We start from the raw sequence: 16272 nt of genomic DNA, 5'->3' as shown, positions 1-16272 counted from the left end.
TGACAGATGGTCAGATCTTCTCGAATCTGGATCTTACGAATGCCTACTTACAGCTTGAACTAGATGAGGAGTCCGAGTCATGTTTGACTATAAATACTCATCTAGGCCGATATCAATTTAATAGGCTACCGTTTGGAGTGTCTTCCGCCCCTGCCATATTCCAAGGGGTGATGAATCAGATTTTTCAAGGTATTGAAGGGGTAGTATGTTATTTGGATGACATACTAATTTCAGCACCAAATAGGCAAATTCATAATAACATATTGAATGAAGTCCTCAAACGGCTAGAGAAGCACAGAGTACGAGTGTCTTATGAGTGTAAGTGTGAGTTATTTAAAAACTCAGTGGAATACTTAGGGTACAGAGTAGACAAAGATGGTTTACATCCAACCATGGAAAAATTGGATGCGATCAGAAATGCACCCACTCCCAGGAATGTCACTGAACTTTGTTCATTCTTGGTCTTTTGAACTATTATAGGAAGTTCCTACCAAATTTGGCTACAGTATTACATCCACTGAATGAACTTTTGAAAAAACAGGTCCATTGGAAGCGGTCAAAAGAATGCGATACAGCATTCAAGGAATGTAAAAGCAACTTGGTAGAGAGCACCATGTTAGTTCACTATGACATATCTAAGGAGATGAAGCTAGCATGTGATGCCTCTCCATATGGAGTTGGGGCAGTTATCGCTCATGGATTAAGTAGTGGGGAGGAGAGACCAATTGCTTTTGCTTCACGCACTCTCAGTGCCAGTGAGAGTAATTATGCACAAATTGAAAGGGAAGCTTTGGCATTAATTTTTGGGGTCAAGAAGTTTCACAAATACTTGTATGGTTGTAAGTTTACCATCATTACGGACCATAAGCACCTAACAGCAATCCTCCATCCAAAGTCCCCAAATCCAACATTAGCTGCAGCCCGAATGCAGCGATGGGCTTTGATTTTGTCAGCATATACATATGATATCGAATACAGATGATCAGCTGATCACAGTAAGACTGATGCAATGTCTCGATGGCCTTCCCCATCACAAGGTACACCCGATAGGGAAGATGTGTTTTATTTTTCATACATTGATGAACTGCCAGTCACAGCTGAAGAGATTGGTAGAGCAACCAAACGTGACCCAGTGATGTCAAAGGTGTATGAGTATATTGCAAATGGATGGCCAAACCAGGTAACAGACAAAGATACACATCCATTCTTCATTCATAGTAATGAATTATCAGTTGATAAAGATTGTATCATGTGGGGTGCAAGAGTGGTTATACCAAATAAATTCAGGTCCAAATTATTAGGAGACCTCCATGACCAGCACCTGGGAATGTGCTTGACCAAGAGTTTTGCATGCAGTTATTTATGGTGGCCAGGTCTTGATAAAGATATAGAGTACATCGTGAGTCAGTGTACAACATGTCAATTGGTCAGCAAGCAACCACCACAAGTACCATTACAGCCATGGAAATGCCTCCCAGGGTGTGGCAGAGGCTACATATTGATTTTGCTGAGTTAGAAGGTCAACAATTGTTCATTGTGACTGATAGCCATTTGAAGTGGGTTGAGGTGTTTCCAATGTGGAAAATAACAAGTAAAACATTGGACATTTTGCGAAAATTATTTTCTTCATTTGGCCTCCCTGAAGAGATTGTTTCGGATAATGGACCACAATTTCGTTCAGAAGAATTTGCACAACTCATGAGCAAAAATGGTGTGAAACATACCAAGGTTCCACCATACCATCCTGCTTCGAATGGTGCAGCAGAGCGCACTGTACAATTTGTAAAACGTGCCCTCATAAAACAAATGTTAGATCCAAATCCAAGAAAACGACAGTTGTCATTGGATCACAAATTGGCTAATTTTTTGATTACATATCGAAATACTCCTCATACAACTACTGGTAGAACACCAGCAGAGTTGTTTCTCAAACGACAGCCTCGAACCAGATTCTCGTTGTTAAAACCAAATTTGGCACAGTCCGTAGAAAGGACACAATTAAGACAGAAAGAGAATCATGATAGAGGTAGAGTAAATGAGAGAAGTGTGAAATTAAACCAGAAGGTGAGAGTGAAGAACAATCACCATAAATGGTTAAAGTGGTTACCAGGAAGAGTGGTGAAGATATGTGGTCCTCGCACATATTTGGTAAAGATGTTTGATAATGGACAGGTTAGGTTTGTTCATATTGATCATATTTTACCGACAGACATGGGAGGATTTGAAGGTGGGAATGATTCATTTATTTCTGACTCATCAGATAGTTTTGATACACCAGTAGCAAATCCTAAATCCAATGTACTGGAAACAAATCCAGGAGAGAATGAGAATGAAAGTCTGAGTCCGAGTCAGGAAAACAAAGAACCTGAAGTTAGAGTGAGTTCAAATGAAAATCAAGGAAATTCCGTGGAAGAAAATGTTCCTCAGGATGAGCCTCGAATGAGTTTAGATTTGATACTATGTTTGGAAGGTTCTGTTTGAGAGCGAAGGTATCCTCTTCGAAACAGAAAACAAGTGGTAAAGTTAAATTTGTAAATATGGAAAAAAAATAAGTTTATATTCTGTGTTATGTATAAACATGAAAGTTACGTATGATGTCTGTCATAATAACTTCTTCATTAAGGAGGAAGAAGAGCAATGTCTGTAAACTTATAATGTTTGTAGCTCCACACTGTGGATGTGGACGTATTTGTATTGCAAGTGCAGGGTGAATAATAAACAGAACCAGGCAGATTTCTGGAGGCTTCTGAGAGAGCTGCCTGCCATGTTAGGAACTGTGTGTGCTGTGCTCTATGAATATATCACATCAACCAACACCTAAAAAGCAGAAGATATGGTCATTTATTTCATTGTTGTTTGCTGCATCCTGTGGTGTGCCAAATGACTTCCTGTTTCCCACATTATTACACTTCAAATGTGCTTCAATGGCTGTAAAGTGCTGAGATATCCTGACATTGTCTCAGAGAATGCTACAAACGTAATAAGTCATTTTTGTGAATTTTCACAGCTGCCTTAGTATGGGCCCTTCATAAACCGACCTCAACACATTCATCTAAAATGTACAGTGTATAAATTTCAACCGAAATATCCTGATCTTCATTTCCTGGGCTGCTGCTTGTCTATTTAAAATCGTGTTGGGTAGCAGCTCCAGTAAAGCCAAATGTTAGTCCCCCTCTGGCTCCCAACGGCAGCGGTTGTTGTGGTGACTCTTCAATTATTCAGTCAGGGACAAGTGTCTGCTCCAACTCGTTAGTATTATTCCCCTACTGCTGATTCACATTCACCGACACCTGGGAGTCCCTGGCCAGAGTCCGCCTTAAGTGGAGGAGGTGCATCCGGGAGGGCGCTGAGCTCCTCGAGTCTCGTCGCCGACAGCATGCAGAAATCAAGCGCAGGCAGTGGAAGGAGCGTGCGGCAAACCAGACTCCCCGCCCACCCATTCCTTCAACCACTGTCTGTCCCACCTGTGACAGAGACTGTCATTTCCGTATTGGACCGCATTGGACCTAAGAACTCACTTTTAGGGTGGAAGCAAGTCTTCCTTGATTTCGAGGGACTGCCTATGATGATGATGAAATGCAGGCAGCTCAATATAAACCCATAATTGGATCCCCTGGTCACAGAATTGTCTGACAAACAGGACTACAAAGAATCATTGGTCCTGCCCTTACTTGCAGCCCCATGACTTCACCGACAGACCCACCTGTCAATCAAACGTCACCCCACCCCCCCCGGACTGGCCTAGTTCTTTGCTTGACCGACCAGTTCCAAGATTTTATGAAGCTCAGTCAAAACAATACTGAATCACTTTTAATTCCAAAACACTGTCACCATTTTGCTCTATTCAAACATTGACAATGCTTGTTAAATTAATCTGGAACCCATCCGTGCTTCATGTGCTTTGAAATGAAAAACCATGACTATTCAAACAATTAGCTTATTAAACTCTATTATTTTTCAGGAACCAACTGTCGGATGAATAATTTGCATCTGCAGGGCTCATATAGACAGCTCATCTAGGTTTGGCAGCTTGGCTCTGAAGTAGCATTCTCATCTCCGTGTCAGAAGGTCACACATTCACAACTCGCTCCAGGACTTCAGCACAAAGCCGAAGTAATCATTTCAGTCCAACATCGAGGGACGACTGCATTGTTGGAGGTGCTGTCTTTCAGATTGGATATTAACCCGAGGCTCTGTCTGCCTGCTCAAGTAGATGTCAAAGATCCCATGGCACGATTCAAAGAAGAGCAGGGTGGTGCTCCTGATGCCCTGACTAACATTTATCCCCCAGCCAGCACCACTAAAAACAGATTCATTGGCCATTTACCTCATTGCTAATTGTGGGAACATGCAGTGAGCAAATTGGCTGCTGGGTTTCCCCACATTACAACCGTGGTTACACTTCAAAAGTAATTAATTAGCTGTGAAGTGCTTTGGGACTTTCAAATGTTTTCTGGCCAGTTTCAATCTTGTGCTCTGTTGCCGTTACTTTCTTTGTCCTCTTCTACTTCTGTCTCTGCCGTTCTCTTCCCTTCTGATCCTCTCTCCCCAACTTTCCTTCTGAGCTGCTTTCCATCTGCAATCACTCACACTTTCCCCCAACCCACACTCCCATCATGTTTCCTATCCCTTTTGCTTCCCACTCCCCCTTCCTCCTACTCTCTCACTACTAACCCTACCCCTTCCTCCTACTCTCTCACAATAACGCTACCTCTTTAATGGCTCGGGGATGAGGGTGTAGGAGCGGAGATGTCTTGCTGTAGTTGTTCAGGGCCTTGGTGGGGCCTCACCTGGAGTGTTGTATTCAGTTTTGGTCTCTGAATCTGAGGAAGGACGTTCTTGCTATTGAGGGAGTGCAGCGAGGGTTCACCAGACTGAGTCCAGGAATGGCAGGACTGACACATGAGGAGGGACTGGAGTTTGGAGGAATGAGAGGGGATCTCATTGAAACATATAAAATTGACGGGATTGGATAGGTTAGATGCAGGAAGAATGTTCCTAGGGGGTCACAGTCTAGGGATAAGGGGTAGGCCATATAGGAGTGAGATGAGGAGAAACTTCACTCAGTTGTGAATCTGGAATTCTCTACCACAGAGAGTTGTTGAGGCCACTTCATTGGATATATTCAAAAGGGAGTTAGATGTGGTCCTTACGGCTAAAGGGATCAAGGGGTATGGAGAGAAAGCAGGAAAGGGGTACTGAATTGAATGATCAGACATGATCATATTGAATGGCGGTGCAGGCTCGAAGGGCCGAATGGCCTACTCCTGCACCTAATTTCTATGTCTATGTCTATGTTCCCCTCACCCTCTCACTCTCATCACTAACGCTGCCCCTTCCCCTTCCCCCCACCTTCTCATCTCATCACTAACGCTACCCCTTCCCCTTCCTCCCACCCTCTCACTCACTCTCATCATCAATGCTACCCCTTCCCCACGCCTTGAGCCCAGCAAGAAGTCAATATCTTCGGGAGAGAGGAAAAAGTTAGCAGAAAAAGGAAAAATCTTTCTTTTAATGTCTGGGCTAAGCACTGTATTGTTGACATAAAATAAATTATTAAATGATTATTTAGCAGAAGTGAGAATTTGTAATTAAACATTGGGCAGCAGTAGCTAGTAAAAGAGCAAGAGCCAGGGGCCAAGTTAAAATAATAAGTGAGTTTCCATTGAAAGAAAATAAACAATCACAACAACTTGGCCTCTGTCCGTCTTGGGCAGTTAAGAAACAACTTGTATTGATACAGTGCCTTTCAACAACAACGTGTATTTATATAGCGCCTTTAACGTAGTGAAACGTCCCAAGGCGCTTCACAGGAGTGTTATGAGGCAAAAAATTTGACAGCGAGCCACATAAGGAGAAATTAGGTCAGGTGACCAAAAGCTTAGTCAAAGAGGTAGGTTATAAGGAGCGTATTAAAGGAGGAAAGAGAGGGGGAGTGGTTTAGATAGGGAATTCCAGAGCTTGGGGCCTAGGCAAAAGAAGGCACGGCCACCAATGGTTGAGCGATTATAATCAGGGATGCTCAAGAGGGCAGAATTAGAGGAGCGCAGACATCTCGGTGGGTTGTAGGACTGGAGGAGATTAGAGAGATAGGGAGGGGCGAGTCCATGGAGGGATTTCAAAACAAGGAGGAGAATGTTGAAATCATGACCTAAGGACAGCGCAAAGCGCTTCACAACCAGCGAAGTACTTTTGAAGTGCAGTCACTGTTGTATTGTAGGAAATGTTGTAATGTAGTTAAGTAGTGCTACTGCAGCTCTTTATTAATTGTATGGCAACACTCTATTAACTGCCAAGCAGCTCACTGCTGAAGAGAACCGGAGGGTCACCACAGGCTGTATTTATCCCATGAAAGTATATGACCATTTCTGGTGATCGAAAACGGTTACGATTTGCTTTATGACTAGAGCGACATAGAGCTGAGAGAGCCTTGTCAAGTCCTGTTATGGGAATATCTACAACAACTGGTTACATCTGTGACATTGCATTTTAAATGTGTCAGTTAGGGGGTGATTTCCACCACAACTTATGCTGGCTCTAGCTGCAGTGCCGCAATACAAACAGGCTGTGCTACTTCCTCCAGTATCATGAAGTACCATTCGCGAGTTGCTGCTGCCAATGCCCCAGCGAACGGACAGGGGGTGTTGATACAGGCGCTGGATGCCTCACAGGTGGAACAAAATCTTGAGCCACCAATTCCGGCCAGTAATGTGCTATTACCACCTTCCCCCCTTTGGGAGAAGGCCTGCAGTCAGGAGTTTAAAGTTGCCCTATCTCCGTAACCAGCCCCGCAATGGAAATGCGGCAGATTGCAGGGCACCCAAAGCCTTGCCTATTGTGAGACCACAATGCGAATGTGACATTAGTTGCTTCATAACAGGATGATTAGTTCCCTGGCTGCAACATTTCAGATTATGTGGTGTGAGCTAATCTACGCCATCCAGTAGTTCCTTGAATTGTGAGGAGCTGTGCCATGCTTTATTGCAGGCGGCAGCACCAGTCAGTCGTGGTTGTTCAGTCATGAAAGAGAAGCATGTGATAGCAGCCTCCATTACCATTATAATAACATGTGTCTTTTCTTCTCCATTGACACAAAGTGCGCCTGCCACCGAGAAACCCCGCCCACACACATTTTCATGTTCAATTAACAGCTCACAGAAAGTTATTAATGAAAGCAGCTGCTAAAGAGCACTCTGAACCAATGGAGAACTGCAACCCAAGCTGTAAATAGCACGTTGTAAATTGCTTGTTACTGATGCTGTCAGTGCGTGCTGGGAATGCTCAGTCAACACCACCACATCCATCTGTTCACTCCACTCTGAGCACCCCCTACTCCCACTCTGTGCCGCCATCGTTAGTGCTTACCTACAGTTGTGGGGAAGACTGGATAAACACTAATTAAATGCTACACAATTACAGCAGCTTCAATTATTTGTTTGGTTTACCATGGACATTCCTTGTGGTAGTTCGGAGGAAGGTACACGATGTACAGGTTTTAAAAAACACACCAGCTGTCATATGTCTGACCTCACTAACTAACAAGGTACTGAACAAGGGAGACAGTATATGTGCTTATCTGCCATTTAGTGCAGACAAAGTCCCATTTATAAATTCAAGAGTGAGCAAATGGATTTCATTTCAGGGTGCCAATTCTAATGATGACAGAATTGAGGATGCTTCCTGCTTCCACTCACAATATGTTCTACATTATAGTTGATGTCCAGTGTCACTGCACATACTGAGCTAGAGAATATGGTTTCTCTCTTATCCACCTCCACTGTTGTGTTACTCAACCCCATCCCCCTTCCTTGATCCCCTGTCACTCACTTCACCTTTAACCTTCCATCCATTCCCCCACTCCCAGTTGCTCTCCTCAGGGGCAGGTGGCAAGACTGGAAGCACCACTCCCCCCTCATCCTCAACCAGGAGGATGTACATATGTTCTCTATTCTTCCTGCACACGAACATTACATTGTACCTTTCTAAGTTAAACATTATTTGCCATTCACGGGCCCAATTCCCCTCGTGCATCAAGAGCCGCCTGTAGTAGTAGGGCCTCACCTGCAGTCCTGACACCAGCACAAATCCCAGTATCACCTGCAAACTTGCAGATCGGTCCTCTAACACCTACATCTAGATCAATACAAAAATAGTAAAGAGCAACGGTCCTGGCACCAATCCTTGCGGGACACCACTGGTGACCAGTCTCCAAGCAGATCCAAATCCATCTATAACCACTTTCTGCTGACAGTCTCTCAACCAGTTCTCAATCCAGCACAGTGGGATGCCGTTAATACCTGAGGCTTTGAGCTTGCAGAGAAGCTTCTTACGTGGGACCTTGTCAAAAACTTTTTGGAAGTCAAAGTTGACAATGTCTACTGGGTTTCCCTCATCCACTATTTTGGTGATTGTTTCAAAAAATACAATCACATTTGGAAGACATGACCTTTTTTTTTGAAGCTCTGTTGTGTCCCTAATATGTCCTTCTCTGTCAAAGTAGTCATATACTACATCGCTAACGATTCCCTCAAGCATCTCCCCCATCACTGATGTCAAACTAATTGGCCTATTGTTACCTAGGTCTCGTTTTTTTTAAAGATGGGGACTAAATTAGCCTCCTTCCAGTCTAAGGGAATCATCCGAGTCCAGCGAGCTATTAAAGATATAGGCGAGGACAGCACCTGTCCCATCTCCCAAGGACCCTCGGTTATATATCATCCACACCAGCTAGTCAATCGATTTTAAGATTTCTAATTCTATCTAACACAGTATGTTCATCTATGTTGACATTAAAAGTTTTACTATTAGCATCATTGAGTTCTGACAGTCATGCATCATCTTCAAGAGGGAAGACTGATGCAAAGTATTCATTTAATAATTCAAGCTTACCCCACGAGTCCTTAGTAACCTGACTATTCACATAACTGAAAAAGCTTTTACCATTACTTCAACAATTGTCTACCATCCTCTTTCCATTATCCTTTTAGCTGATCGAATGGCAGCCTAAGTTCTCTTTAGCTGTTCCCAATACCTAACTTTCTTTCATTGAGCATTAGATGACTTTAGTTTGTAGAACCATTTTTGTCAAAGCTTTTGATTTTAATGACCTAATACTGGCAGGTAGTAATGGCAACAGCGTAAGCTGTTCTAAGCCAACGCCATCATCCTTCTGCCCTTCGCTTCTCCCTGAAGGGTAAGTTAGTGCATTCAATACAGACTTTCTAAGCTAAAACTTAAATGTAAAAAGGAAATTCAGAACAAATTCAAAATTAAGCATACTAGGCGACATTGTCCTTTTCGAAGTCACAGCACTAAATACTCACTGCATCTTTTTCCAACACCAGAGAGGTAAACAAAATGCTTCTTATCTGTAATTATTTATATTAAGCAATATGGAAATACATGGGGAATTACTCAGTGTTTGATTAAATGCTCCTTTTAAATGAAATGTTGTCACTAGCAGGGTGCCCATAAATTGGCTTGTATTGTATTTATCTTAGATGGGAAAGAAGCCAATTGCTTGGAAATTAACCTTCAGCGACCTAAGGCTCCTCTTCAATTTTCAAAGTACACACACGGTTTCTGTTGTAGCATCTGTGGAAATTATTTTTCTCTGAACTTTCAGCCGTGGATGGCATATCATTACAGCAATGTTCAGGACCACCGTCCATTACATCAGAACATAAGAAATCAGAGCAGGAGTAGGCCATACATCTCCTCGAGCCTGCTCCGCAATTTCATACGATCATGGCTGATCCGATCATGGATTCAGGTCCACTTCCCTTCCCGCTCCCCATAACCCCTTATTCCCTTATCGGTTAAGAAACTGTCTATCTCTGTCTTAAATTTATTCTCCTTTTCCCATGTTTTCCCTGAAATATATATAGTTGAGGGCCATCACAAGAAGAGCAATTTATTGAGGAGGAAACGATCATTATCCAATGATACGAATGTATACTAGATACTTATTCCTGAAAGAGTCTCATATTCCTCTGACAATCAATAGGACCAACTCCCAAACACTACTTGCATCAACTTTGTCGAAATGGCTCTGCGAATTTAATCTTGGAAGAAAAATCTATACTGCAATATATGAGAATGTTTTGCTTGATTGTAAAGACAACGAAATTGACTGCACTGATCAGATTTTGCTGTGAGTGGTGAGCAAATGGTATCAGCCGTTCATTAGACTTGTACTTGCCGACAGACTTTTTATAGGCTTTTGCACGACAAGTCGCTGTCAGCCAAACATCCAAACAGCACAGCGCACTCTACAGGATATCTGGGGCCTGTGTGAACAGGGAAAGCAACTGTGTATCCCTTTAACGAATGAGGTTGAAGAATCATTAATGAGCAGCGCAGAGTCTGAACCAGGAAGTGTCAGTTAGAATAGTGAATCCAATGACAAATCAGGTACAGAAAATGAAATAAAAAGAGAGGGAAAGAAAGATTGGATTAAGAGGGAGAGATAAATGAGACAGGAAGAACAAGTTAAAAAAGAATGTATTTAATTTAAAAAAAAATCTCCAACAATAATTAAAAGCTGAAGGACTGAGTCTCCACATTTGCAGAAGTTAATTTTCAGTGCCAAAGAAGTTGTTTAGCAGTAATTGAGACTTACCACGCCATTAAAAGGGTGGAATGGACAAGCCCTAACTTTTTATGCGCATTTAGTCTGTATTTACGACATTAGTACAGGAACTTAACGGCATTCAATACATTTGAATGGGGAGCCAGACGGCAAGAAGCCATTTTCGCTCAACTTATGGAGGAGCGGTGCATCTCAGACAGGACCTCCTGGATTTTTGCTTTTAGCTACGCTAAAATCCAATTTGTGTATTAATAATGGAGAGCACTGTTCGCCTCACCATTATTGCCATAGTACACAGAGAAAGCTAATAGCGATATTAAGTGTGAGAACCTCTCTAAATCCCTCACAGGAGTACATAAGGTAGGTTTTGGGGGAAATATGTCCTAAATACAAGCTCTAAAAATATTTGTAAAATCACACAAATCGCCCATCCCTCCTAATAGGCAAAGGATGACTTTCCTTATGAAAACTATTGCACGTGGTCTCCAACTGACAGGTTCAAGCAACCAGTGATTGGATTGAAGTAGATGGAAAACACTACAGCAATCTTCAAAGGCTTAAATAACCCTACTTAATTGCATTAATTAGTTTGAAGTGGATGAAATATGACACAACCAGCAGCACTTGTTGCTGTAATAGGCACAAATTACACTTTCAGATGAAACAAGCAAACAAATTCTGAGAGCTTTTATTCAATGCGGAAAACAGCAAGCTACAATGAAATGTGTGCACTTCTATTTAGACCTACTTCAGGGCTGGGTGCAACTCCCCCTCCTCCAAGGACATATTTGATCTGTGTCCACACTTTGCCTTGCTCTGTTACTTTAGTTTTCAGCCTGTTCAAGCACTTGTTAGCTCATTTATTCACAATACTCTCAGCCCTTACTGCCATCCTGCCTCTCTTATATGTGACCTGGTTTCGGCATAGTTCAAACAGATAACTTGAGCTCCATTAATTCAGTCTTTCATCTTTATTGAGCACAGTTCAAGTGAACAAGTATCTATTTCTGTATATCCATTACCTTCAAGATGCAACTGCCTGCCCTCATTCTGAGCCACGGACTAAATAATATTGCAGATAGAGTGCCAGAACTGAATGACAATAAGCTATGACTTTGACTAGAAATGTCAATTGACATTCTGAAAGTATTAGTATTAATCTACTCTCGGAGTAATGAACATATCAACACTGAATCATGATATTCTGGAGCTCTACGTTCAGCATTTGAATTGGAAACCACTGGAGAGTTCAGCCACAATCTACCCACACTATCAGAGCCCATAAGACAAGGAAATGTTCAGAAATAGAATTAGGGCATAACTAGCTTCACGCAGTGGATCTATTATTATGCACCTCACCAAAATATTACAAGGGTTTCTACTCATGAAATCTGCTCTTCAGTTCGAACCTAATGCAGACAAATGTGCTTTTCTCTCCGATGATGATTCTCTCCATCTTTCCCCTAAGTTGCTGCACTTCCTGATTCTCCACTCACAGTTCAAATTGACTGGCCATGGGACGTACATTGTTGGTCACTAACTGTATGCGATTAGGCAAGTTCTCATTGAATCCCATGGGATTTTCTGAAGAGTTAGATTAAAACGTCAGATTCTTCCAACTTCATCCTGGCCTTATGACTCAGCTCTAAACACCACAAGCTCTTGCCTATAAAACTGAGGTGGAGAAACTGTGACCATTGCAACTATGCTGGCTCCAACTGAAATGTTCAGGAGCCGAACACAGATTTGCTGAAATGGCTCATCGTTGGTCAAATTCAATCAGTGGAGCCGACCTTCCACTCAGTTTAGAGTCAAAGCCATTCAGGTTATTTAGTGCTAGTCACCCAAATAACTCTTCATCTTTTTTGCAGGTCAAACAAGAAGTGTGATGCTAGTTTTGGTGTGAATAATCAATTGTAGACACCATTGCCACTGGACTACAGTCAGTAGCTCAAGTTACTGCTGTGGAAGAGTGCCACCTATTGGAAAATCCTTTGCGAACCTGATTAGATGGAAAGCTGTGGGGTCAAAACTGCTATCAACTTGGCTGCAGCTCTTGTTCTGTTTGCCACTGCACTAAACCAGAGTGACATTTTCATCTCCCACATTTACATCCATGAGACTTCAATCGGAGGTTTCTAAATTATTGACAGCCTGGGTCGGTGCTTCATGCTCACTTGCACTGGATCGGGATTGCTCTGAATCATTTTGCTTTGAATTCTTTCTTAACAGCCTCTGAGAAGAAACTGTCTGTGGGAGGTGGGAATATGACTGAATTCTTAAGGTATAATAGATTGGCTTCAAAATACACTGTGCCTCCGCCATCTCCACCACCCTCTTTTTTCAAAAGAATGATCCGCCCAATCTGAATTTAGGGAAATTGTTGACCAATGGATTGAACAAATCAGAGTGGAACATAAAATAATGTGGTAAACTTCCATTTCGGGGTATCCCCCTTCATGTTCACAGCTAAATCCCATAAAAAGAATCGTCAGTCCTACCTGTCTGTGCCTCTTCTGGAAGCGCTTCTGCTTCCCATGGCCGCGGCTCAATCTGGGGTCATTTTCCCGGTCGGAACTTCCATTGCGGTAGCTGTGTCTATTCTTGTTGGCATGGAAACTCAGGCCATTTTGCAGTTCATTGCGTTTTTTCTTTGCAAGAGGGTTCTGAAGTTTCTCCAAGCGCTCGTGGGGTTTTAGTGCGATGTCCTTCTGCAATAAGAAAAGCATTCTATAAATCGAACTAACGACCACCGTATTAATATCCGTTACTTTGTTCCCCAACTGTATTGTAATCTTAACTGTTCAGTATGCAAAAACACATGTGGTTACATTGTCATTTTTGTATCTTCATCCAAATCATTTTGGTGGACAAACTGTGGTTCAGACGTATAAATTAATGGTCAGTACTATTAATTCGATCTCCTGATATAGAATTATCAGTAAGTGCCTGCTGATGCTATCTGATATTATCATAAAATATTCAAAGATCAACAGAGCATAATGAAGAAAAGAAAGAATGAATGACTTGCATTTATATAGTGCCTTTCATGACCACCGGATGCCTCAAACCACTTCAGCCAATGAAGTACTTTTGGAGTGTAGTCACTGTTGTAATGTAGGAAATGCAGCAGCCAATTTGTGCACAGAAAGCTCTCACAAATAGCAAAGTGATAATGACCAGATAATCTGTTTTTGTTATGTTGATTGAGAGATAAATATTGGCCAGGACACCGGGGATAACTCCCCTGCTCTTCTTCAAAATAGTGCCATGGGATCTTTTATGGACCTCGGTTTAACGTCTCATCCGAAAGATGGCACCTCTGACAGTACAACACTCCCTCAGCACTGCACGGGAATGCCAGCCTAGATTTATGTACAAAAGTAGTAATTTCAGTGTTTAATAGGAGCTACTGTCATGGGAAGTAACAAGAGTTTGACAGTGATTGTGTTTTTTTGATAAAATTAAAAGTATATTAAAGTTGTATTTGGCTCAAATTTTGTTCATTCTTGCCTTTTTTCTCCCAACCCACTTCCTTTCCCGAAGATGTTTATTTATTGCTAGGCTATAGTCTCAGGGACACCAGTTGCCCTCATCGAAGTGATCATTATTGACTTGTGACTGATGACAGGCTGTTGTATCATAGGGACAGCGGCGGGGGGGGGGGGGGGGGGGGGCCAATCACTGCTTCTCTTCCTGGCCTCCATCAACTTCTGCACGCAGGCACTCCAAGTGAATTGTTTCTGGACGATCAGGAGTGGCGACCACAATTGTAGCACCTCGGCCCAGCTAGGATTAGAGCTAGGATTGAATCTGGAGCCCTCCTGGGTCTGTATAACCGAGGCTGCGGCTGAGAATTTGTTTGAATACTCAAGCTGCAGATACAAGTGCTGACAGATTGCTTTTAGTTGTAGGCACGAATTGCACTAAGCACTCCATGGTAGGATGCAGCACACAGCTCACAGTCATTGCAAGACTCCCCCAGCCAAAACAGTCTCCCTGAACCTAAATCACGAAAATGCCCTGAACCTGCGCTCTTATTGCCATTTATCACAAAGCGTATTATTATGGGCTGCCTGGCTAAGGTATTAAGTGCAATCTATGCATTGTGGACTCACACCCACTGGGAACTGGGCCGAGATAGCATTTCCCTTCGGGCATTGTACAGCTGGCAGAAACGAGAGAGGCTTTAACCCAAAATCCCCTTGGGCTGGATTGAGTCTCATGTGCCCAGAGGAAAGAGAAAATGCTCCATCAGTCTCAGTCTGTATATTGACTATTTTTAGGTTCGCATTCAACTGCACCAAAGCAGCACAAAGCCAAAGCTTTTATTTGGGAGAGCGCTGAAGCGTGAAGACATCGGTCCCAGCACACAAAAACATCTGTCGCGGTGGCACTCAATAAAAATCATGTGGTGTGTCAACAGACAAAAAGAAGCCGCTCTGCGCCAGGCACATGCAGTTATGCTAACAACATAACCTTTAGTGCCCTCGGCTGTGTATTCCACTGGGAACCACTGTGGGTTAAAGACTTCAAGGAACAATGCCCTTTTTATTTGGCACACACGTGCTAGGCTTTAAATGCCTTGTATCATTCTGTTGCTGGCTGTTTGGAGTGAAACACAACAATGAGGGACAACAGCTGCTGCTGCCGTGTCTCACGAACAAAGAAAACAGAACTTGCATTCGCCTGGCGCCATTCACATCCTCGGGACATCCCAAAACACTTCACAGTCAACAAAGTACTTTTGAAGTGTAGTCACTGTTATAATGTAAGAACACGTGGCAGCTAGGACCCCTGAGCTGCAGTTAGATAAATAACTAGCTAATCTGTTTTTATGGTGTTGGTTGAAGGATAAATGTTTGCCATGACACCAGGAGAACTCCCCTGCTCTTCTTCAGCGATCTTTTACATCCACTTGAGTAGGCAGTCTAACATCACATCCAAAAGATCACAACTCTGACAGTGCAGCACTGGAATGTTAGCCTAGATTATGGGCTCAAGTCTCTGAAGAGAGGCTTGATCTCATGACCTTCTGACACAGAGGTGAGAGTGCAACCAAGGCTGTCACTTGTAACAGCATGTACATAAGAACATAAATATTTCACAAGTGCTGGTCCCTGGGAGAGTGAACTTTCAATCTGTCTGCACAGACTTGGCCAACGTGAACTGACCAGGGAAGAATAATGGATTCCGTAATATTGCCTGTCTCCACCGTTGCCTCAGCTCATCCGCTGCTGCAACCCTCATCCAGGCCTTTTTTATCTCTAGACTTGACTATGCCAACACTCTTCTGGCTGGTCTCACACATTCTACCCGACGTAAACTAGAGGTCAACCAACACTCGGCTCTCTGCGTCCTAACTCGCATCAAGTCCTGTTCACCCATCACACCTGTGCTCGCCTACATTGGCTCCCGGTTAAGCAACGCCTCGATCCTCGATTTTTTAAATTCTCATCCTTGTTTTGAAATCCCTCCATGACCTCGCCCCTCCCTATCTCTGTAATCTCCTCCAGCCCCACAACCCACCCCCCCACCCCCCCCGAGATATCTGCGCTCCTCTGATTCTGGCTCTTGCACATCCCTGATTATAATCGCTCAACCATTGGTGGCCGTGCCTTCAGCTGCCTAGGCCCTAAGCTCTGGAATTCCCTCCCTAAACCTCTCCACCTCTCTATCTC

General features: G+C 43.0%; 1 protein-coding gene across 2 annotated transcripts in view; it reads right to left on the bottom strand.

Moving 5' to 3' along the window:
• The window catches only part of auts2a (activator of transcription and developmental regulator AUTS2 a), a 1264571-nt gene that overhangs the window by 923806 nt on the left and 324493 nt on the right, over nucleotides 1-16272 (bottom strand). For both annotated transcript variants that reach the window (XM_070857211.1, XM_070857212.1), the window contains exon 2: nucleotides 13093-13302. In XM_070857211.1, the coding sequence (XP_070713312.1) occupies nucleotides 13093-13302 (210 nt within the window). The remainder of the gene's footprint in view (nucleotides 1-13092; nucleotides 13303-16272) is intronic.

The sequence above is a fragment of the Pristiophorus japonicus genome, chromosome 16 (genome assembly GCF_044704955.1).
Source record: "Pristiophorus japonicus isolate sPriJap1 chromosome 16, sPriJap1.hap1, whole genome shotgun sequence".
Lineage (NCBI taxonomy): Eukaryota > Metazoa > Chordata > Chondrichthyes > Pristiophoridae > Pristiophorus > Pristiophorus japonicus.
This window is presented reverse-complemented; position numbering and strand designations above follow the sequence as displayed.